This window comes from Pezoporus flaviventris, unplaced genomic scaffold (assembly GCF_033815535.1).
Source record: "Pezoporus flaviventris isolate CSIRO_AGI_PZ_B2104156 unplaced genomic scaffold, CSIRO_AGI_Pfla_v1 ptg000097l, whole genome shotgun sequence".
Taxonomy (NCBI): Eukaryota; Metazoa; Chordata; class Aves; order Psittaciformes; family Psittacidae; genus Pezoporus; species Pezoporus flaviventris.
The window spans coordinates 2,595,172-2,620,290 of NW_026892645.1; the positions used below are offsets into that span (position 1 = coordinate 2,595,172).

Sequence of the window (25,119 nt, forward strand, 5' to 3'; positions counted from 1 at the left end):
ATTTATATATTACAAAGGTATAATAAGTGCTCTCTTAATATGGTATATGTTTATAGATATGAATGTATATAGATATAAATAAAATTATTATCTAATGTTATCTCTATTTCAGTTTATTTTGTTTAGAGACAGCAAAGTGAAGGCAAACATTATGGTGCCAGGTTCTGTCCAGTATATACTGATTCAAATACCCACATTGTCAGTCTTCTGCTGTGCTGGAACACTGTACACTGAAGAAAGGCAACAAGGAATCCCAGTCTGTGTAAAATTATCATCCACGTATCTGTTAGGCTGTTAATAAAAATCATTAAATACCAGTTTATTATTAATAAGATAATGTAATTAATAGGACTGCTTTGTCTGTCACTCCTTTTAATCATTTTACCTAGAAGTTTGGTTTTAGTAACTGCAGAAAAACTGATTTTTTTAAATCCTCTGTTTTCTGGGGATTTTATGTATAAGCCACAAATGGACTTTTCAGCTCAACTTTCTGTAACTGCATAAATTAGATGTAGGTTTAGTTTTTTGAAGTTAGTGCTGTAATTTATGAGCTGTTACTGGGCTCCCTTGGAAAAGCTGTTTAGATGGGACTGAGCAGCTTGTACAGTGGAAGCTGCTTAAACGCAGGATGCGCTCAAAAGGAGCGTGTCCAGGAGGTCGACGGAGGGGATTCTCCCCCTCTACTGTGAGGAGACCCCCCTGCAGTCCTGTGTCCAGCTCTGGGGCAACAGCACAAGAGGGACGTGGAGCTGCTGGAGCGAGTCCAGAGGAGGCAATGGAGATGCTGCGAGGGCTGGAGCAGCTCTGCTCTGGAGCCAGGCTGAGAGAGCTGGGCTGGTTCAGCCTGGAGAAGAGAAGGGTCCTGAAGGGGAGACCTTAGAGCAGCTCCAGTGCCTAAAGGGGCTCCAGGAAACCTGGAGAGGGGCTTTGGACAAGGGCCTGTAGGGACAGGCCAAGGGGAATGGCTTTAACCTGCCAGAGGGGAGACTGAGATGAGCCCTTAGGCAGAAGCTCTTCCCTGTGAGGGTGCTGAGGTGCTGGAACAAGCTGTCCAAGGAAGTCGTAAATGCTCCATCCCTGTCAGTGTTCAGGGTCCGGTTGGACAGGGCTTGGAGCAAGCTGCTCTAGCATTAGGAGTCCCTGCCTGTGTCAGGGGTTTGGAACTGCATGAGCTTTATGGTCCCTTCCAACCCAAACCTGTTTTAAGATTATGATTCCATGTAGTTAGGTACCCATATGAGGTCTTTTTTACAGCTCTGTTTGCCTGTCCTCTCACCCTCCTCACCTGGAAGGTCATCCCCCTGCCTGCGTGTAGGAAGTCAGGAGAGCAGCATAGGCATTTGCAAACTAATTCTTGTTCTGATTAGAATTTTACACAGTGTGGGAATCTGCCCTCCGCTTCTAGTTTTTACTGGTGTGTTTCAGTTTGTTAAGTGATTTATATATTTATATTATATTTAAATCTAATGGGAATCAAGGAAATAATTTGGAAAGAGCTTCTCCAAATGTGTTTTGGAGTTTTTTTTATAACTTGAATTTCACTTACTCTGGCAACATATGGACTGTCTTGAAATTCCTGTCATTTGACATGTTTGATATAACACATCAGTTGTTGCTCATGTAGTCGTTTATTTGTATCTGGATAAGAGTAACAGTGCCTTCATCTACTCATTTATTTGTATCTCGGTAATAGTAACCATGCCTTCCCCTACACCCAGGCACCTCAATTTGAGCGTGAGGCCGAAGACGTTGTCAGCATTGGTGAGAAGTGGTGTCCCTGAGGCCTTAAGAGGCGAAGTGTGGCAGTTGCTGGCAGGGTGTCATAACAATGATCATCTGGTGGAGAAGTACCGAATTCTCATCACAAAGGTAGAAGATCTTTTTTCTTCTTTTTTCCCCCTTTATAGCTTAAGGAATGGAAGTACAGAGACTTCTCAGCATGTATTCTCTTGCTTAAAGGTTCATGAGTGTATCTGAACATAGGATAACAACTAGTAAGTGTAATGCAGTCCTCCCTTCAACAAAAAAAAACAACATACAGTGCCAGTTGTGGCATTATCTCTGCTTAGAGTGCTCTCTTTTTAGTGTTTCTGCTTCACTCACCTGAGTTCTGAGTTAGCTTGTCAGAAATTTGTATTCTATTAAGTGCTTTCAGAATTGACTCGGGGAGCTCATTTCCTTTGCTTGGTTGGTTTTCCTGAATGAAAGCTGCATTTTGCTCTGTTGTCTCAATATTTATGCTAAAAATTCAACACTAGTTGAAACTGCAGCCTTTTCTTGATAGGAAAAACAGAACGCTTTGGACATTTTTGCACTAGACAGCAGTTTTTAAGCTTCTCACCTTGCATATTGAGCTTGGTAGCGTAGAGAAATAAGAATTGAATATGCAGACATCATTTGGTGTTTCTCAGAGTTCTAGAGTAAGAAATGGGTCACAAAATGAGATGTCACTTCCTCATCCAGAAAACCGATGTGTTAGTTTGGATTTGACCACAATCTGTATAAATATATGGTGTTTTACTGCTTTCATCAAACATGCAAGTCCAGAAGGACTGAATTGGAAATTACTGACGATGCAACTGTAGTACAAATATAACAGAAATTAATTATTTACCAGTTAAAAAAGCAAAACAACTGAATCAGTCCCTGTGTATCTATGTTCTGATGGCACAGATTTGCAAGGAGCAGTTAAAGACCTGATTCTGAGGGCAAGAGGGCTTCTGAAATTAAACTCAGTTTCTGCTGGAATCATGCAGTCAGGATCCTACGTGATTTGAATGAATCATGTTAGATTAGCTAAAAATGTCCTGCCATAAGTACTTTCACATACTTCTGGAATATAGAAGAAACTTGATCTGAATTCCTTATATTGGTACATGCATTGCAGAGCTATAACTTGGATTTTATGGTGAATAAATCATACAAATAATGTGGAGTTTGAGTGCTCTGGCACGGAGTGTATCACAGTTACCCTGTTGTGTGATTTTAATTGCCTGGTGAGTAGCTGACGGTGTCACTTGTTTCTCTGTTTCAATGTTTTTGTATCAGAATGGAAAAGATGATCTCTGTGGCACAGTTGGTGACATGTACTGCTACTATCTTTGTGAGCTAGGAGGAATAGTGTAACATGTCATTTTTAAATCTGTGAAACCTCTCCACTCATTTACATTTGGCAGAGGCAAAGGAAATAACCTGGGTCAAATGTGTTGGAAGCATCTCCAGAGTCCAAGTAAAAGGGAGCATAGGCTGACTGCAGCAAAAGGACTGCCTATACCTGCAGTGGTCATTCCATGTGGAAACTAATTAAGAAATCAAACAACAGGAGTAAATGAGTACAGAATGACCATTTCAGGCTCATGGAGTCATATGAGGTCTGTAGTTTACTACCAACATGCTGTGATAACCAGCTCAAGCAAGTGAAAAAGCAGTCGCCTTTAATTTGGGAGTGCCATGTTAGACCATCACTGAGGCAGTTTGCCTTGTGATTTAAATACGAAAATGGCTCAGACTGTTTCTGTAGAATGGACACAGGTTGGTGCTGTGAGAGCAGCAGTGCCTGCCCAGTTCACAGAGGAACTGTGATTTCTTCGACCTGCAGGCAGTGGGAGGAGTGTAAGGCTTCAGAAAAGGTTATTAGTGGCTGTGTGGAAGTACTAAAGATGAGAATTGGCAAAGGATGCAAAGGTGGCTTGGGAGGCTGATGAGAACATGAATTCAAGACCCTGGAAGATAATGTTTGCAGACCCACTGTATGTACTAAAAGTATAATAATGCTGGAGTGCTCTTTGGCCTGAAGTCTTTATTTCCATGCCTTTCACAGATTATTTGATAATTTTGGAGTTCTACTGTGACTAATTCTTACTGCTCTTAAAATAGCAGCTTGGTTACAGTCAATATGCAGCAATGCACAGAAGTAAATGTGTCTGGGGGGAAAAAATACTTTTGTTAATTATGGGAAGGCAAGAGTTCCTTATAATTTATTGTCTTACTGTCCCCATCATGCTTCACCATGTCTTGCATGTCACCTATAGAAGTTCTTCTGTAGCAAGCATGCAGTTATTTGCATTACCATGCACTGAGATCAGTTTACCTGAGAATAACTGCTGTGGTGTAGTGCAGGAGCACATGGAGTTGATGACAAACCTTTGCTCCTCGGTGCGAGCAGGAGATGCTATAAACCTGTTCGAGTACTCATAATCCAGTGCCCCTTCTCTCTTAATGCTGACCTCTATTCCTGTCGCTGCGTTTGATTTCCGCCAGGCTTTTCATGACCCCATGCGGTAGCGCAGCCCTCAATTAATAAGGAGCTGTGTTGACAGCTGCTTCCAAACCTTCTGGCCTCTGTCAGGGATTTGTTTTCCCCTTGTGCACAGGGGGTTGGATGCAGGCACCCCAGGATTGCTTCTGGTGTTTGCTTTCCCGTGCAGTTCTGGCCCGTGGTGCTCAGCAAATCTGAGTTCTTTCTGCCTTCTTTTGCAAATTAACTGCTGCAAGGGTGTTTTTTTTACTTTGCTTTTGATCTGTGGCTGCTCAGTGATTGAAAAGGAAATGTCTTCTGTTGTGTTCTACCAGTGAAGGCTGCGTCTAGGTCTCTTCTTGAATCTGGGTTGTGCATTAAAAATGGTGTTGGAGCCGTGCCACAAGGTGTGCTTGTTGCATTCTAGTCATCACGACAGTGTTTATTAATTATTTGCCCTTAGGTCTGTACTAAACACTAGCTGGGTTTTTGTACTCTGTGCTTTTGTTACTGCAGTAGTGTCTAAGTCTCACCATTGTGGTGTTTCCACAGATTACTTTTGAGAGTTTGCACACCATCTGTGTGCAATAATAAAGCTTTTAGCAACTCCAGATTGCCATGCTCGTGGTGGGGAGTGTGGATAAAAGCCAGCCCAGTGAATTAAGGTCATGTCCCTACTGAGGACAGAAAGCAAACTCTAGGTAAAATGATCTAGACAATCCCTTTGAGAGGCATCTGTTCCTGGTAGGGCTTTGGCAATCATGGTTCCGGCTGTTAATCTTCAGGCTCCCAGCCACTCAAAGGTAGAAGAGACATGGGGACTTGCTCCAGGTTTAATGGACATCTGCAGGGAAAACAGTTCATGTTTTTGACAATCCCAGGTGGATGGAAAGTGGTGTTGAGTAGAAAACTTGTGAAGTGAGCCACACAGGTTATAAATAACCAAAAAATCATGATCCAAAGCAAAACGGGCAATAGCCACTTCTCAGACAAGGCTTTACAAAAGGATTAATACAACTACTGAACCTCTTGGGTAGTGTTGAGCTCTTAGTGGGGAAGTTCTTCATAATACCAAAATGTAAAGAGCTTGACATTTACAATATTGAGGAGAAAAGAAAAGCTTTTGGATATAGGTCTGTGTGGGAGAAAATAATGTCAAAAGGAAAAAACTAGGAACTGTTGTACCAGATAAATACACTATATTAAGAAAATTACGACATGAGAGGGACATCTTGTGGCACAAACAAAATAAAATGACAGAAAATAATCCAGTGACGGGCCTGGAATGTTACCCCAGGGTCACCATTTCTGGTGGAAATTCAAGGCCTGATGGGAGATAGCAGGACTCTTGCTAGCCCATTTCTCACATTCCCACTTTTTTATCTCTGTGCACAGAGGAATTACAGAACACAGAAGTTCTACCAGATACACTCATCTGTCTTGGTGCAAATGATACTGGGGTTTAGTGAAGAAATAGATTCAAATGTCAGTACCGTTATTTGACTGTATGTGTTGCTTCATCAGTGGCATAAAATGGAACAGTAATTTAGCTGTGGGTGGTTAACACTTATTTTCCACTTGTATGGCAATCACATTTCCATATGTTCATTTAAATTAAGAAGAATACATTTAATTTTCAGGAGCACAAAGGTTGCATACCATCAGCTGAAATGAAACCTAAGGTACGCCTGTGAATCATGGTGTGTAAGTCTGACGTAGCTTTGCTGTCAGCATGTCTGCACCTCTAGATCCCTTGTTTGATTAGTTTTGATCACGTGGTGATCAAAGTTTAATTATCTTTTATAAGCAGTAGTTTTCCCAAGAGTTCTCGCCGTAACTTTGACTGATTTCTTGCATACCTTTTAATAGTCTCGGATGAGCTTGTTTTGTATCACTGCATAGAGTGGGAGAAGTCTCTACAAGATGGAAGTATTTTCAGTCTCTCACAGACCTCAGCCACTGGAACCACATTTTGATGTCTTTTAGAAGCAGCTCTTCGTAGTAGTTTGGGGACTTGACCAAGGACTGTAGCTCCAACCCAGTTACCTTCCAGTAGCCATTTACACCCTTTGTTGGCTGCTTTGGTCTGGCTTCTGGTGCTTAAGAGAATTAGCTTGAGATATTGCTGGTTTGGGCATGGGTGTGTTAAGCAGGTAGGTGTACATTGGCATGAACTCTGAATAGAGTTATTACTCCCAGCTTTGGGGAAACAATAGAATGTCAGCTGGAGGGAAAACCAGTGCTCTCCCCCAGAAATACCTGTCAGCTACAGGAGTTCAGTTCTCCTTGTAATAAAAATCTAAGCACTGAGGAGGTTTGATTCAGTGGTACATCTTTTGTTGTGAAATATCAGCAACCAAATGTTGTTTTGTTGAGCCTCAAGATTTCCAATGCTATCTTGTCTTTATACATCTCAGATACCAAGTTCAATGTCTGTTGTTTTCTTAAGGATGTTTATAATGTGTCTATTCATGCCTAAGGATCTAGAAATAGTATTTGAGTCAATTGATATGTAAATCATTCTCTGCTTTGGAAAGATAGATCGTTTCTCGAGCAGTAATTCGATCAGAGCTTGGTTTTTGTATAACCAGAATAACCTTTGCCTAAATTGAATACAAACTTCGTGTTTCTGAGCTAGTTCTAGTACTTCAGTCGCCATGAGTAGAAACGCCATAAATTACAAGGAAAAGTAAAGAGATCTTTTTGGGGGTAAAGATGGGGCAGGAGCCCCAACTTTTTGTTTTCAGGCTTTTGCGCAAATCTGCCAAGTCATGCTATTGTCCAGCCCAGATTTTTGACCAATACATGTGTGTCTTAAAATGGTTTTATCTACTTGCAGGTCGGCTAAAATCACCGAGCATTGCAGTGTTGAGATCTATCCCCTTGCCTGCAATTCGTTTGGCATTAGGTATTCCGCAGTGACAAATGTTTAGCTTAGGTTCACCAAACGCTTGGGTTTGTTGGTGCTGGTGGAATTCTGGCTCGGAAGGATTCCAGTTTCACACGGCCTTTTTGACAAAGGGACTTCAATTGCTGATGAGTCTCTTACTGGTTGGATTGGTTCAAAGACCAGCTCCCATGATGAGGTTTTTCTGGTTACATATGCGTGATGGTATTGGCTTATGGTGTGTGTACAAGTGCTTGTGTTGGGAATCTCTTGTGTATTTACTATCTGGAATGGCACTGGGTTGTGTAGCTTGTCTACTTTGGTGTAGCTTGCCTCAGGATTGTCGGGGATAGCGATGCCTTTGTCTTCTGTGTACATGTATGCCGGAGGTGCTTCCCTACCTGGAGCAACATCTGGATGAGCAGTAGGATGCAGTTCTCAGCTTTGCCCTTGGTTTCAAGTGTCTCCTAAGCAACAAAAGCTACACCTAGGAAAGACACATTTAATAATAACCTGGTCTAGTGGAGGGTGTCCAAGCCCCGTAGCAGGGGGTTGGAACTAGATGATCTTTAAGCTCCTTTCCAACCCAAACCATTCTGTGATTCTATGAATAACTATTTCCCCAAGAGGGCTCGGATGGAAAAGCCTTAAATTACGACTCATGGTTTGAATTCACATCCTTGCTTGGACGCTTGCCGTTTCCCTGGCAGAGAGAGGTGCTGCGAGGAGGAGCAGGGGTGTGCGGTGGGTGTGTGTCTGTCTGTCCGAAGGACCAGGGTGTGTGTGTCTGCAGGTTGGGGTGTGCAGGGGCAGAGCCCGTGGCGGGGAGCAGGGGGACCCCCCCGGATGCTGCGGGTCGCGCAGGGTGATCTCTCCCCCCCCCTCCAGCGCTTTGCCCGTCGCGTTTTGAGGCTAAACCCGCATTTCCGAGGCTGCGGCCGGCGCTGCCTTTCCCCGGGGGGCTGCGGCCGCGCTCCCCGCGGGTCCCCGCCGGCGCCGCGCCCTCCGCCGCGCTCCTGCCCGCCTCCCTCCCCTTCCTCCCCGCCGTCCCCTCCCCCCGGCTCCGCATCGCCGCGGCCGGAGCCCACGCCAACCGTGCCGGCGCTCGGCCGAGGATGCTCCGGGGCTTTTGTCCCCCCGCGGCAGGTAGGGGCCGGGGCGGAGGAAGCGGGGCTGCGCCCCGGGGCCGGGCGGGGGGCGGCCCGGGCGGCGGCGGGGGCCGGAGCGGCGCGGCCCGGGAGAGGCGGCGAACAAAAGCGTCGTGCAAAATGGAGCCAGGAGAGAAGGGCTGGAGCCCCCTCCCCGCCGCGCATCCCTCCGCCCGCATGGACGGCGGCAGCAATTGCCGGGAGGCTGCTGCCGCCCCGCCGCCCCGGGGAGGGGACGGGAGGGACGGAGGCGCCGCGGGAGCCCGGTGGGGAGCGGGGCGGGCGGCGGCGGGGAAGCGCTGTAGCAGGGCGTGGGGAAGAAGCGGGGCGATGGAGGTGGTAGCACGGGGGGAAAGGCGGCTCTGTAAACCACTTTGCCCTTCTCTTCTGTCAGCCTTCGGGAGCACTCTCGTCTTGGGTCGGTGAAGGTTCTTTCTCCCTCTTTCCCCCAACCCTTCATCCCTCCCCGGCGAGGCAGCCCGCCCAGGAGGGCTTTAACATCAGTCATCTCCTTGCGGTGGGTGAAGTTGCTGCCATGCCCGCTGCTGGGTCCCGGCGCACCGGGAGTGGCGGGGAGCCGGATTTACCGGGGAGTTGTGCTGCAGACAATGCACAGCAGCAGCAGCAGCAGCATCTGGAGCAGCCCTGGGGACTGGAGCTCCGGTTTTGACATTGCTACACACACACAGCACCAGCCGCAATGACAGCAGCTGCCTGGAGTGGCTGCAGGCAGCAGGCAGGAGCATGAAGTGAAGAGATCACTGCAGTGCTCAAGATGAACTCCTCCTTGGTTGGCAACCAGAGTGGCCGGCCGTTCTGTCTCCTGGCCATTAGCTATTTGGAGACCATCAATTTTTGCCTCCTGGAAGTGGTTATTATTGTGTTCCTCATGGTGCTGATTATTTCGGGCAACATCATTGTGATATTTGTCTTTCACTGTGCACCTCTGCTGAACCACCACACCACCAGCTACTTCATCCAGACTATGGCGTATGCTGACCTCCTGGTGGGCGTGAGCTGTCTGGTGCCTTCTTTGTCTCTGCTGCACTATCCTATTGTTTTAAGTGAGTCCTTGGTTTGCCAAATCTTTGGTTATGTGGTATCAGTGCTGAAGAGCGTCTCCATGGCCTCTTTGGCATGCATTAGTATTGACAGATACATCGCCATCACGAAGCCGCTGACCTACAACACGCTGGTGACCCCATGGAGACTTCGAATCTGCATACTGATCATTTGGCTCTACTCCTGCCTGGTCTTCTTACCCTCCTTTCACTGGGGAAAGCCTGGATATCACGGGGATGTGTTTCAGTGGTGTGCCAATTCCTGGAACACCGATCCCTATTTTACGCTCTTCATTGTGGTGATGCTCTACGCCCCGGCTGCTTTCATCGTCTGCTTCACTTACTTCAACATCTTCCGCATCTGCCAGCAGCACACCAAGGAGATCAACGAGAGGCGAGTGCGCTTCAGCTCTCAGGATGGGGAGGCTGGGGAGGCGCAGCCCTGCCCGGACAAGCGCTATGCCATGGTTCTTTTCCGCATCACCAGTGTCTTCTACATCCTCTGGTTGCCCTACATCATCTATTTTCTGCTGGAGAGCTCCAATGTCTATAGTAACCGCGTTGCGTCCTTCTTGACCACTTGGCTTGCCATTAGCAACAGCTTCTGCAACTGTGTTATTTACAGTCTCTCCAACAGTGTCTTTCAGAAGGGGCTTAAACGGCTCTCGGGGGCTATTTGTGCCTCTTGTGCTAGACAGAGGGTAGCTAAGGACTCCTCTACCTCTAGGAGCAAAAGATCTTCCAATGGATGTCATGTCTAAGACTCCTATCAGCTGGACTGGGAAGTGCAGGGACAATTCCATAAATAGCAAAAATAAGTTAAATATGATTTTAAGATGTCCAGATTTGCAAAAAGGTCTCTGAGAAATGCTGCTGACATAGAAGAATCAGGAGCACATATCAGTGTGGCTAAAAAATATTGCTGTGGAGGAGGCTGTGGAGTTTCACCTCCATATTCATTTTTAAGAATAAAGCTGTATCTTGACACTTACCTCTCCAGCTGGTGTGACTGAATGGAGTGGGTGTCTGAGAGCTTCAGCAAAATGTAGTCTTTCTTACAGCTTTACTAGGTTCTTTTCAAGATTCGTGCTTCACATGTAAATGATAGATCTGAAGTGGAAATGTCACAGTATATGGTATATCACAGGGATTTTTTTAATATATGCCAAAGTATATTGACACAGTGTTCCAGCATCGTAACAGAAGGGGCCAAACAGTGTTGTTTATTCAGTGCTACCTAGACAGGACTTCTAGAACAGCAGTGACCAGTGTGAACATTTGAGCGTGACCTTAGGGTCCTACTGAGCCGTGAGGGCAGCGATGCGAGCTGAAGTCCTACGCTTAGGAGAACTGCCCTGGCTTCCCTGCCTCGTTTCTCTGGTAGGAGGCATGTGTGCCATCAGAGCACGGCATCTGCATTTCCCTGTTTGCTGGGAAGGAAGAAGAAAAACTTGGATCAGACCAAATTTAGCAGTTAAATAAAATGTGTTTGGATAAGCTAAGAGAAAATACGTGTTGCTTTATGATACCAGAGTTGTGGCAGCCACTTGAGGATGATGCCAGCATGTGAAATTATGCTCAAACCAGTGGAGAAATGCCACAGTTTTGTATGTGGAAATTTTCTCAAGAACAACTTTAAAAATAACATGTCCCTTTTTTTTTTTTAATCTAAATTCTTCTGATATTTTACATACTAGAACTTAAGGGGAAAGGAAAGAAAACAATTGTCTTCTAAACAGCTAAGGGAACTATGCTGTAAATTTAACTGTAGTATTTGAGTTATTCATAAGTGCACAGAGCTAAATCAGAGACATTTTTCTTTAGCCTTCATGGGATTAAAGATGGTTCGAATATAGCAAGAGCTAAATCCTGTTAGCAAAGGCATATCTAACTGGTCAAAGTCAGTGTCTGAGAAACAACCTCATTGACCACAGCTTTTTCAAGCTAGCTGAGGTTAAATCTCTGCGAGTACTGTAATGCTGTTAAGAAGGCACTATGCCCCTCCAATTGGTTAGTTTATCCTAAGGAATATCCTTGTCTTTTTACTGATGCCATACTGGAAAGTGAAAGTGAACCAAGTATTCCTGTAATAACGGATTACAGCCTGTGTTGTCTTATCTCACCCTGTGCCTGGCACAGGGATATCCCCCACCACCCCTCTGGTTGGAGAGCAGGTTGCACACCGTGAATGTCCGCAGTTTATTCCCTTCCTCGTGCTTCTAGTGAGTACACTGGGCTGAGCCATGGGAATTCTGTGAGCTTCTGGGTTACAGGTGGTGTGTGCTGTTAAAGCAGAAATGGAAAAATACTAGGGAAAATGATGTGGGTGTTTTTGGGATTGGGGTCATTCTCTTGGCCAAAGGGAAGACTGTATTTTTGATTTCAGGTCTAACTTGTTACGGACCGAGATCATCCTCTTCTTAGTACCCTGTCCCTCCTGCAAGCATACACATACCCTCCTCTCTGGTGTGCTGTGAGCCCTGGCTTCTCATCTTCCGTGTGTTGCCCTGGAGGACAACAGTTTGTATCTCTGTCCTGTCACACATGGATTGCTACAGACCATCCTCCTTGCTGCCCATCCGCATTACTCCAGTATAGTCTTGTGAGGCTGCTGGTGAGGAGAGCAGCAGGATGAAGCACGGCTGGCATGGCTTGTACTTGTCAGTGCTCATCGCTGATAGACATGAGTTCCTCTTACCGATGTGCATGTGAGGCTGAACCCCCTGCTGTTGCTGCCTAGTTTTGGCTTGACAGCTCCGTTACAAGGAAGCTTTAAGCCATCTCTTGGTCTGCTTGCAACATATTTTATCCATAGTTCAAACCTCTCAAGATAAACTTCCTCTATAGTTGATCTGAAATGGTAAGAACAAAGGTTGTCTAAACCCTGGTGCCTTCACCATGACATTTCTTGTTATCTTTTTGAATTAAGGCAGTATCTAGAGCCAGGGCTTATGCTGTGATCCCTGCACAGCCATGGGAGAGCTGATCTGTTCTGCAGAGCTCTCTCAGTCTGGGTTTTGGTTATAGAGACACAAACAGCCGTGGAGGGGACAGAGTGTAAGGGTGTAGTGAGTCATTTATAAGTGGTATAATAAGCTCACAGCACATCAGCTGGTTAATTGCTCTCGGGTGTTTTGCAGGTATTATGGCAAAGGTGGGCTTTGGGGGACAGTTTAAGGGCTTTAGTCACTAATATCAAAGTGTGTGTGTGTGGTATTTTTGGAACAGCCTCTCAGGTAAACTCCCAATAGCTTTTTCTCCGACTCTTCACCTTATCTAACATTTCCAAGGCTTTGAAGTGATGCAATTTATAATTGAAATAGTATTTGATTAAACTTAATGGAAGGAAAGCATGTGCTAGGGCCTAAACCACTAAAAATGGCAGTTTCAGGGTTCGGTGGGAGCTGGAGAGCAAAGATTGTTGCTTTTTATTTTACATTACTTTTTCATGGCATGAATAGAGGGTTTAAATAGAAGCATTTTGTGCTAGTTCTTGAGAATATGGAAAATACTATAAAGTAGGAAGGAGTCTAACTCATGGCATAGAGATTTAACTCGAGACGAAGCAGTTGCTGCTTCAAGCTATAAGACTAGAATTGTACTTGAAGCGTAGTGTTTGTTGCAGATGCAGATGCATGCTTGCAGCTGTTGTTGCTTTGCAGCTAAGGTTCGCTTATAACATTCCTGACAGCCAGGCTTTTGTTCAGTTGCCTTACTCATCTCAGAGTCTTCATCAGCTCAGATGTGAGAGGTGAAAATCAGGATCTGGAAGCCTCCAAGACGAGTTGCAGCCAATTGATGCATTCAAGTTTCCTCCAGTGTTTGTACAGACACTTTTGCCTCAGCATCTTAGTGTTAGTGTCAAATATTTCTCTTTTTTCCATGTTAATTTATTGATTTTTAAAAAAAACCTTTAAATTACTTTTGTCTCTAAGTTAATTTAATGTTGATCTAGGTTTGTCTGTGATTACATGTTTTAAATACTCACAGCATCTGAGTCTGTTATCTTCAGTGCAATTGCACAGGGTGAATTTTGTTCACAGTGCCAACTGTGGAAGAGATGATTGTGAACTACATTACCTTGTTTGCTCAGCAGACCATTAACATCCTTTGTCATGCAGTTAACACGAGGCACAGTAGGTCCTTTTCATCACAGTCTGCACTATGAATTGTTTTCGGCAGCAAACTTTCCAGTTGGATCATTTTCATCCCTGTATATATGAAACTAATCCTTTCTTGGCTATATTTGTATGCAAGTGTGCCTCGTGCTTTCAAAATTGGTATCAAGAGCATTGCACAGAGAAATGCCACACCGAGGAGAATATAGAAATCAAATCACATCTTCATAAGAACTGTGTGTTGTGATATGATTTAAATGAACTAATTTTGAAGTTCTATCTCAGATTATAATTTCTTTATTATTTCATTAGGGTTATCTGCCTCACTTTCCAATTAAGCTGCTAGAAGGTTCAATTTGCAGTTCAGTGGCATGTTTTTAGTACCATGGGAAGGATTTCTATACGCACAACTTCTCAGAAGGTGATCGTTTGCTTCGTGTTGGTTTTTTGCTTTCAATAAAAAGTTGACTGGATGTTTAGTTTATGATTATATTATTATTTTCCAAATAGATTGGGAGAAAATCTGTGAAATACTGTTTTATTTTATAATCACCAAGTGACAGGTTTTTTTTAACTTAACAGTATCTTTTGTGTGAAACGAGTGTTTTGCTGTTAGGTTTGTTTTATTAAACGTTACCAGCTTCTGCAGTACTTTTTATGGTTTTTAGGGGGTTTTGTACTTGTTTTTAAGCTTCTTATCACTCCGAAATCTGTTTCTCCTTGTGGGAATTCTGTGTGCCAAGGGGCAGTTGTGAATATTTGTCACAGATCTTTGACAAGCGGAAAGTGGTCCAAGGTACTGAGGCACAGAGAATCACAACAGGGGCACGAGGTTGTGCAGAGTCTGGCTTAGAGCAGACCTGGATGAGGATTTCCAGATGTCAGCCTCATGCTGCATCTCTGTGGTGTTGTTCTTTTCCTGCTCATACAAAGGTTTTACCTGTAAGAAGTCCTAAATTTCATTAGTTTCTGTTCTGGAAAAGACGCTTCCAAGGCCTGTGTGTGGTGCGAGATGGAAACACTCAGTATTTAATCAGCAGAGTTTTCCTTGTGGTGTTACCAAGTGCTGTGATGATAACGTGTACTGAACCTTCATGAGTCAGGTAGTCTGAAACATTTCAGTCTGATCTTGCTCTACATCAGGGTTTGAAGTTGGCAGAACTTCTAATTCAGGTTGGTGCTTTATAAAACGTATTTCTTAGGGACTAATATCTGAGCAGAGGAGTCTACCTTCATACATAACAAACAGAAGGTGCATTTAAAATTCTTCCATTACTTGATTCATCTAGTATAGTTAATTTTAATAAGAGGAGGTAGAGGTCTTGGAGGGCTTTTGTTGTTGTTTCAACACATTTTTGGTTCTGTGTACTTGAAGCACCTGCTGAACCATTTGCCTGACCTGGCTCTTATTTTGTTGTTTAGTTTAGGTTCTTCCTAAAGTTCTTCCCTTTTATGACTTTGCAGAATACAAAGACATGTCCTTTCTGTGGTGTCATTCAGGATAGACTTGGATTTTACCTCACTACAACACCATCTGAAGTTGGCAAAGCACATGTTTGTAAGTGATGTTCTGCTGAGATCCAAGAGGTCTCTGTGGTTTTTATACTCAAATGCAGGAAGAGTCGCTATCTTCCCTTCTGCAAATTAAAGAATGGACACTGCAAATGCTTTCAGGCTTCCAGGAGGGGAGAGGCTGGGCCATGACGGTGGAGAAACACCTGAGCTGAGTCCATTTGTTCTGGTGAAGCTGCGCTTCCTCCCTCCTGTCCAGTTGGCATCTTTAGTTCAGTCTGTTTTCTGCTCTTCTCTGTCCCTGCCTTTTGTTGAAATCTAGAGCTCTAGAGCATGGTAACATAGGGCTTTTTTCATCTTTCGTATTATTTATGCTGTGAATACTGTCGTTTGTACGTGGCTGTAGTCTCAGGTCAGTGTATTAGATCTGTTACTTTGGGACCCATAAGACTTCATAATAGTGTGGGCTTGAAATGCATTTGGTGGAGGTTCCCTTTGGATTCCCTTTGGATGTGGTGTGGTGATCCAGCTCCTCCATTTCTGTACAGATAAAATGGGATAATACCAGCCTGTGTCATGGTTGGCCATCTAAAGTGTTGAAGCAATGGGGACATGATCTGATGTGATGCAGTTTGTTCAGCCAGCTTCTCACCTGGTTTTGTTCTATGACAGGTGAGGTGCTCTGTCTCTGCAGGCAGCTTTCTGATGGTTCTTCACTCAATATTGGCTTATGTCACCTTTCAGTTTTTATTGCCATTGCAGAGTTTAAAACAAGCCACATACATTTAGTGGTGGTTGCAAATGCAAGTGTTTGTGGATTTCACCCCCATCTTCTTTGCATCTCTTGAGCTTTAGCAGTTAATGAAAATGTTAACCTAAGTTAATGTTCCTGTATCCTGATCCAGGCTGTTTATTTGCAGCCTTTGATGTGCTTCAGCAACCTGTCCTGTCAAAACTGAATCTCTAGCCAGTGAATTTGTGGATACTTCAACAGAGAAACAACAATCTTTGGTTTGTGCTGAAGAGGTTGAGGGGGAGCTGATTGAAGGAGGTGCAGGCACTGCTCTGGGGGGAGACAGGAGGCCAGGTCACTGTGGGACTGTTGAGAAGCAGCAGCTTTATTTGCTGAAGAAGTTTTTAGAAGTGCTGAGTTGGATGCACATTGCATTAGGATGTAGTTGGAATTTTGGCCAGCTCTTGCGGTACAGCACGAGGGTACCCCTGGGCTGTCAGGAAGGCAAAAAGGAGTCCAAACTTCTTGCTCTGACTCCTTTCTTTTATGGATTTGTGAGATGAGGATAGCAGTTTTGTGACTCAAAGCTTTGGCTTCTCTCTGGTGGTCACTGCCGGAGTCGTTTCATTAAGAAGCTAAACAAATTGAAGTAACTCCTTGTAAAGATGAACTCGAATCTTGCTGTGCATACGTGAGTCATTCTTACATGTTAACACCAGTCACGTGATACGAGCAATCAGATGCTTAATAAACCAAGTCATTGCTTTTATGGTAAATTGAAAAAAGTTCTTCTGGGATTTCAGCTGTAAATGAATCCTTGAAAATCAATAATTAGATTAGTAAAGGATGACATTTTAATATGCTGGCAGGAATATAGAGGGATTTGTCAGGGGAAGCAAACCCAGACTTTGCACTAAAGTGGCTTAGGTATATTTATAGTGCTAGTGATTTTGTGTGTGTGCGTGTGTGTGGAATCTTTGGACTATTTTAATATGATGTAAGGCTTTGAGCTTTAGCTAACTCGAGTTGCTTGTTTGATGAAGTTCCATTAGTACCACACTGTGAAGTATTTTTAAATATTAGCATTACTGAGTATTGAAAGTATTTCATAAAGACATTTTTTAAAGACATTTTCTGTAGATGCTGTCCAATGAATTGCTGTTCAGTGTACAAAGAAATAAAACCCCGGAGGGCTGTAAGGTACCTGCGTGTTTCTGATCACCTCGGGTTTGGAGGCGTTAGGGATTTCTTGAGGTGAAATTGTCATTAAAACCTACTAAAAATAATGGTGCAGTTAATCCTTTCAGATAACAGGAAGCAGCATTACCTCCAGCCACGCTTTTGAACTGTCTGAAAGGATTTGCAATCGCATACGTTGTCTTCACAGACTTCTGTCTTCAGAAATGCTGTACAGCACAGTGTTTTGCAAGGTCCTATGCTGATAAATTTCTCTCCATATGTAACCTTTGAAGCTACTTTCTATTGTAATTCTAGCATGTAAACACTAGATTCAATTTTGTATTCCTCTAATGAATGCAACAGGATGGAAACGAGTTTGCAATTGCTAATGATGAGCTTTTTTACTGTTCTTAATACTCGTGGGTATGTCTTTTCTTCAGGGATTTCAGAATTGTCTTAGTACCTTTTTTAATTGTTTTGTTCTTTCCACATGCTGTTTACAATGAAACTGCAAGCATGGGAGGCTGTGTGTGCATGTGCTTTTAGGTTGCTGTGCTGAATGAAACACAGTGGAGCAATCTTACTTTAAAGGATGCTCGCTTTTCCTTGTGTGCCACCCGTCTCCTTACACCCTCATGGTAACTGGTACAGCAGAAGCCACTGGTGAGATTAGTTCAGTGTGTTCGGTGGCAATTTCACATTTGTCAGAGGGTTGTTACAAGGAGTTTTGAGTCCAGCTCCTTACACGAGTAGCGTTACAACTGGTAGTTTATTCCTGAGCGTTAGCGAGAAGGCAAAAACCAGACAAAATCACAGGTAAGGATGTGTACGTGTGTGTTTGCCAGAACTTTGTGCACCTTTTAATGCTGGAAATCGTTTCATATTAAAAGATGAGGAAGAGGTGTGAGTGTGAAACCCCTGCTATAAAGAACTAGGGAAAAAATCCACCAAAGCAGATTAGAAAAGCAAACAGGTGAATTAGAGCCAGTCCCACCCTTAAGACTTTCTAATGCTGTGTTTAATTCAGACACAGTGGGGAGTATCAGCGGCTCGGGCTGTGTTCCTCGATGTTCCTCATGTCTGCTGGGGTTTGCCCTGTTCTGAACTCTGCAGGAGAAGGGGAGGGGGGTGTGTTGGGGTGCAGGGCAGCTGAGGAAGAGTTATGGTGGCTCCAGAATATGATGTATTTTGTGCCAACTCAGAATTGCTGTTGAAAGACAGGGGAGAGGGGTTCTTCTCCCCCATCGTTTTAATAGACATTTCTGTAGCTGATTTTTTTGACTCAGACTAATAATAAGCAAAACTACAGTTGAGCCAAAAATGACAAATGTTACTGATTTAAAATAATACTTGCATATTTTTCAATATTAAATGGAACGAGATAAATCGGAAGCATGTAAATATCTGATTCTCAATCTTTGCGTAATTATTTCCAAGAGGTAATTTTGCTATGAGCTGTTAAAACTCAAAGAAATGTATTATTCCCTTTGAGATGATCTGTACCCCGGCTGTGTCATATGTCTCTTGGCTTGTTTCCTTATTGCTGTAGATGTATATACTTATATATATGTGTACTCGGTGGCTGTACCATTACTGCCATGTTAAATTGCTTGCTTTAAAATACATATGCATATATATGTAAAATACGTATAGGTATTTAAAATACATACACACACCTATATATGTAAAATACATATATGTATTTAAAATACATATACCCACATATATATGTAAAGTACACATATATATGTATTTTAGCCCAGGCAGTTCACCGTGGCAGTAGTGGTACAGTCACACAATTTAGGGCTTTGTACAATATGTAATTTTAAGGGTGTCAATGTGGTTCTTAGCGGATTTTATAAACACTTTTCTGACCCTGTCATCAGCACTTCCCATCCTCAGAGAAACTGCACATTCTTCAGTGATTGTTCCACTGGTTCCATTTTTTTTTGTCTGCCATTTGTTCTGGATTGATGTAATCTTGTTACTACTAAACTTTCAAGGGCTGTTGACCCATTTCACATAGCCTAGGATTGCCTGTTCTCCAAATGTATGGATCATGCATCAACAGTACTAAGTAGCCTTACTGTTTTGCCTAAAAGCCTAGCTAATTTATTTACTATTCTCTCTTTAAAGAGAGGTCTCTGGAAAGGGGTAGCATATTTTGGGATGCTCCTTCTCTTTAAAGGGAAACTCAGACTTTGAATAGCAGTACTTGTTGATCAGTGATATTATTGTAGCCAAAGGATGCATGGGTGGTTTAATAGGAAGTTTTTTGCTTCACGTTTCTTGATGAGATGTAGTGTTCTCCAGAGCTGTGTGAAGAGTGTAGTTTTTTATTCTGAAATGCACTTGTACACTTTATTTGAACGGTCTGAATGGATCATGAATACATTTAAGAAATAAATGATACGTCACATGTTTTCACGTCTTGTCTCGCATGACTTCTGTGTAGCTGTGCCGATAAAGGTGGGTTCCTATGGGAGTGGGTGGGGTTTTCTCCTCTTATCTTGATTGCTCTAAATAGTCTGGCTTGTGCGTAATTGCCCAGAGGAGGAAAACCTTCCAGCGTGCGTTCCGTGTTTATGCTTTATCCATACATGATGCATGGCACTGTGGGCAAACTCCTCTCTATAATTTTCCTGTGGGAAACTTGAGCCCTAAAAGGAAATGAACACAGCAAAAGGGCTGGGTATCACAAGGGATTCACTTTTATTTTTAGAATTGCACTATATTGCCATATTTGGACTGAAAGTATGCTGTATCAATGCACTATTGTATCAAATTGCAGCTCACCGTTCCAAATTGGTCTAAATTATTCCCTTTTTTTCCCACAAATCCTACCCATTTGTGCATGGGAAGTGCTAACCCCGGGAAACACGTTCTGTGGGCAGCATTTCTTGTGAGGAGTTTACAACTGCCTTGCTTTGAAAGCAGGCTTTGTGTTATTTCCTGGAGGACTCACTAACAGGTGTAATTCTTCTTAGCAACACCTTCTCACAGTGGTTTGCTTGCAGACAAATGCAGGAAATGCACCCTGTGTGAAAGTCAGTCTAAATATGAAGTCATCTTGGGAATGCCACCAACCTGCAGAACAGACCTGGTGACACAGTATCCTGCTGACACTGAAAATAGCTGCCAAAAGACCTTTATAATATTTTCAGACCTTCTCATAATGTACAGATCTGCTCAAAATAGCTTATTCCCATTGTGCAGTGTTGCCCTTTGTGCTGCCTATGAATGGTTTAGAGAGTTTGGGCTTTTTTCTCTTTCCAACCCTAACTATTCTATGATTCTATGATTGCAATTGGTGAAGCCGTCAACTGGCTTGATGCCCTCTTGACTCGCTTGTCTACACCTTGCAACAGCATTCCACGTGCTGCTCTGACCTTCTTAAAACATAATTGCAGGGTGAAAATCAATCCCATCGTGTCAAGAGTGGGAATCCAGCAGTTCAGGCTGTGGTGGATGTGTTGGGAAAGTCACCCCTGTGAGCAAACCTCTATATTTTGAATCATTTGAATCACTCTGGGGTTAGGGTAGGGGGAAATCTGAGCTTCAGAGCTCAATGTTTTCCCATGTTTGTGTTGATTTTGAGGTCAACCTGTCTCTAGGTAAAGGCTTTCGTGTTTTGTGCCCCCACTGAATTTCTCCAGCCGCCTGGTGCGACAGGAGTTGGGCTTTGGGTGTCAAACCGTTTCCAGCAGGCAACTTCCTCTGCTTCTCTGGAGATTTCTTATCCCAGTGATTTTTTTTTCATCACAGATCTTGTCCCTTGAGCACTTCTGTGCTGCTGCTTCTTCATCCTCTTGGGTTTATGGAGGGGCTTAGGAAGAATAAACCTGAGCTGCTGATAACTACAAGCAGATCAGCCCCATGAAGAGGTACTAGGAGCTTCAGCTCTTCCATGTCTTTCAATTGTGGCTTAAGCTACAGAAAAAGCTTCTAGAGTTACACATTCTCCGTCTGATCGCATTGATCGAGTTTCTAACTGTATGGTGTGGTTTGCAGATGCTGGGAAAATCATGAAAACACAAGGGAAACGTCTTCTAACTGTGTCCAGTTCAGGAGGTGGGAACCAGTATGCTTTTACATGCAGGCCGGTACAGCAGATGAGCTTTTCTCTGCTGCGCTGCGTCCTGGTTTCCATAATTACACATATAGCTCCTTTCTAAATCAATTGCAAAGGAAGGCTTCCAGTATAACTCCCCTAGTATTTTAAAGCACATAAAAGAGGGGGAGGAAGGGTATGTTATTAGTCTGAGCATCCACATTTTCCTGCTTTCCTTCAGAGCTGCAAACTGTTGAGAGAATTGTAATCTTTGCTGCACTTGCCTCAGTTCTCATGGCTGTTTTCCATGCTGTTTTCTTTATTACTTTCTTTTTCTTCCTGTCATTCTTAGCTTTCTATTTTTCTATCCCAGTTTGTGAAGGGTGTGGGTTCAGAAGGGTTTCCTTCATTTCCCAGTCCCCTGAAAGCATGAGAAATTGCCCATTGAGCCAATTCTCACAGCAAGGTATAAAAATAGGAGTAAAGAAAAGGTTACACAATGCTTGGATTGCAGCAGTTTGTACTAATGGGGAGATTTCAAAGCCATGGGTTGAAAAACATATTTTAAACCTTATCATTTCCGTTAATTTTTCTCTCTCCAAGCTGTGCTTCAGCTGCAGGAACCAGTGCTACAGATTACTTGAGGAATTGTACTGAAACACAGGAGTCAAGTGCTGAACAAGTCACGCAAAGCCAGAGAGAGGCCACTAATTAGTTCTCTTAGTCATAATGAGTGATTTGTTTGAGAAGCCTCTCCTAAGAGTTTCCAGCCAGATGCTTTGGTCTCTGCTATTAACTAAGTGGATTAAAAGACAAGTGGATTTAAGCTTGTTTTGCCATTGCAGCAGAGCACAGGTAACACTCTGAGATAAACCCACTTGTTTGGTACCACCAATTGCTATTTGCAGTGAACGGTAACTCTGCTCCTGCAAAGCTGAGTGCTTTAATTCAGCTTTGCGAGCCTTAAAGAAACTAAAAGTTGTCCCTGAGACCGTATTCACATGCTTTAAAGTTCTCAGAATTGTTTCTGAACGTTGTCTTTCTCTACTTGCAAAACCAGCTGAAGCCAACAACCAGACATTCTTGTACTTGTCTTTGCTGACTTGAAAGGCTCCCATTTAGATGAAATTTGTTTAGCGTTGGATTTTGTTTCTGATTTCCTTATAATGGGATGGACCTCCTTGGCATGTTAATTATTATCAAATTGAAATGCTAACAGTACTTTTGATGTAATTTCCAAAACAGCCCTGTAACTTGATTCTAGCGACAGTGTAATGCTTTCCTAATGAAATGTCTGTATTAAGCCACAGAGAGGAGCATTAACCTTGGATTAAACTCAGAAGAGAAAATGAAGCACACTGTGGTAATTCTGTTCTTTTTGTTTGCAATATCATTTTGTGAAGAAAAAGAGCAGCTGAAAGCTGCATTTCATTATCCTCGCACTGATTATATCATGTATTTCTGTGCTATCTGTTTTACTTCTAACCTCTTTTCTATTTGTCTAACAGAAACTTGGGCTATTTGGATATAGTGAACCTTTGCTTAAAAACAATCTCTTCTGTTGTGCTTCTACAGAGCATCTTGCATGTTTGCAACGTTAACCTGGACACTGGTGCATGGTGATTGCACATGTGAAGAAGACTGGCTTTTTTGTGTGCTCAGTCCCTGCCAGGGGAGCCACCTCACAAGGGAACCTCTGACCCTTTCACTAGTGATGGTGCTTGATAACTATCATGACATCTTCTCAGATGATTCCTACTGCCAAGCTCTTGCTCTCATTAGCTACTCAGGAAAGTCATCTTTGAAACAGTGGGAAGAGGAACCAATCATAGGCAAATCTAAATACCTACAGACAAACAGAGGGCTTCAGTTTCTGTTTGATTTTGGCAAGTTGGATAATAGCTATGATTATGGTAATCAGCTAGAAAATAGCTGGGTCCTGACCGCCTCAAAAGGTACAAGACGTGGTGAAACATCCATGCAAAATCTGGAATCTGCTTAATCAGGAAGCACAAAATATGGCATAAAATTGTAGGAATAGATCTGAAATGGCAGAGGTCAATTGAGGTTGTTTTCATTTGACATGGTGAGCACAATTTCAGGTTCAAGAGACCTGCTGAAGTTGCCCATCACATGCTGGGTGAATTAAGTGTTTTAAAGACAGCTTGGAGTGGTTTCTGTTGTACGCTAGTCACAGAAAAACTTGGATTTGGAAGGGACTTCTGGAGCTCATCTAGTCCAACCTGCTCAAAGCAGGTTTTACCAGATTAGGTTGCTCAGAGCCCTCTTGAGTTGAGTCTTGGACATGTCTGATGATGGAGATTTACAGCCTGTTTCAGCAACCCATTTCCATCACATGGAAGAAGCTGCTTAATTTTCTTATTTGCATAAATGTTCCTTGTAAAGTGAAGGGTTTGGGATCTGCGTCAACTCTTTTGACAGTTATTTTCTGTGTGCCCACTTAGTGGGTTTTTCACTTGTGTCACTGTTAGGTGTGAGCTTTAAAAATACATACTACGTACTACTGGGTTTTGTGCTAAAGGAGGCCGTGTGATGGGTATGAGCTGTTTCCTTTGGCTTCCGAAATAAGCAAATTGCTTCATTTCGCAGTTTTGCTTTCATTTTGTTACTGGGGTGGGAGAGTGTTCTGTTTTCAGTGGATATCCTTCCTTGCAGTGCTGGGAGCTCTGACTTCAATGACTAGGCTCAAAATAGTTTCAGTCTGAGGTGAATGAGATGGATCAAGAACATCTCACTCGGTCATTTGTCCAATACTGACAGAGACTGAAGAAGACCTTGGTGTGGGAATGGCATCTGCTGGTTATCCCATTAGGAATGTGAGTCTGTTCTAGAGGGCAGATTAGGTTTAAGCTGGATGTTATTCACAAATGCTTACGGTTTCTTGTTCTGTGCTTGACACAAACCTCTTCCTTCTATGTTCTGGAAACCATTTTTCTGGATACCTCTCCAGGGTAGGACTAGGATTCCTTCTAAGCCACCATCCTCAGTGGGCTGTTTGAGGAGGTATTGCAAGTAATTTCATGGAGATGGCTTGGTGTTTAAATCACACAGTTAAAAGTCTGTATTTAATTGTTCTGCTTTGTCAAATTCCTTTCATCTCTACCAGGAGTTCTCACTGCCTTTTGTGTAGGACTTGCCCTTGATGCGTTTTCTTGGTGTTTCTTCCAATTGGTCTTTTCAGTCCATTGTTCACATTTACTGGTTTTCCTAATTGTATGCAGCTTGTTATTGTTCAAATGTCAAAGGCATCTGAAACTGATTGCATCAGAGCAAAGTAGGAAACGAAGTTCCACCTTCCTCATACTGAAATGCTCAGCTCATACAGGCGACTGTCCCTGCATTATATCATGTTTTACTGTACAGTATTGCCTTTCTTGGGCTCATATACTCAGTTTTCTACTTTTCTATTGTCTAATTCTGTGGAGGGGATGAAGAGTGGTTTCTCCAGCTGAACCTAAGGGACAGAATTTGGACAGCACCATGGAGCTGCTTGCAGCTGACTCTTCCTCTCCACAGATGTGAGAGAAAACAAATTTGGCCAGGGAGTATTTGCATTCAGGAGTCTCCAAGGGAAGGCTGCCATGTGCATTGCAATGTCCTGGAACACTTGTCTCTGTGTGTGTGTGTGTTTTTTCTGCTACTCACTGACCATTCCCAGATGTGCTTCAGTAACCAAATCCATCAAGATTGAGATCTGGAGCTGCCAGCCTGCAGGCAGGCTGTATCTGGTTGAATAGCCTGGGGTTTGTTAAATTTAGAACAGTGCACAGAGCACAGCGCCAGTCTCTTAACTCTCAGGCCCAGCATATTGTAATTGATATTCTTTTGATGTGTTTTCATTTACTTCTTTGGTTTTTTCCTAATAGGAGTCTCCACAAGACAGTGCTATCACCAGAGACATCAATCGAACGTTCCCTGCACATGATTACTTTAAAGACACTGGGGGAGATGGCCAGGACTCCCTGTACAAAATATGCAAGGTATTCATTTAATTCTTCTTGACTTGTTTTGGTAACTTGCATTTAACATCAGTAACAGATGTAACTGTTACCTGAGAAGAGTGTGTATGTAGTACTGTTAACTGTACTATGGGGATAGACTCTGGCACTGGAGTCAGTCTGGTTCTTCATTGTAGGTGTTGAGTTAGTTATAGTGCCATTCAGACAGGAGAC

At 43.3% G+C, this 25,119-nt stretch overlaps 2 protein-coding genes across 5 annotated transcripts in view; both read left to right on the top strand.

Annotated features, from left to right (window-relative positions):
- Nucleotides 1–25,119, top strand: part of RABGAP1 (RAB GTPase activating protein 1) — a 68,905-nt gene that overhangs the window by 25,970 nt on the left and 17,816 nt on the right. For 3 of the 4 annotated variants that reach the window (XM_061476526.1, XM_061476525.1, XM_061476527.1), the window contains 2 exons: nt 1,719–1,869; nt 24,814–24,927. In XM_061476526.1, the coding sequence (XP_061332510.1) occupies nt 1,719–1,869; nt 24,814–24,927 (265 nt within the window). Of the gene's footprint in view, nt 1–1,718; nt 1,870–21,640; nt 21,782–24,813; nt 24,928–25,119 lie in introns of those variants that run through there. The other variant, XM_061476528.1, reaches the window with a different exon arrangement.
- On the top strand, nt 8,173–13,930 carry GPR21 (G protein-coupled receptor 21). Its single transcript, XM_061476560.1, has 2 exons — nt 8,173–8,270; nt 8,667–13,930. The coding sequence occupies exon 2, from the start codon at nt 9,048–9,050 to the stop codon at nt 10,092–10,094; it is 1,047 nt and encodes a 348-aa protein (XP_061332544.1). The 5' UTR covers nt 8,173–8,270; nt 8,667–9,047; the 3' UTR covers nt 10,095–13,930.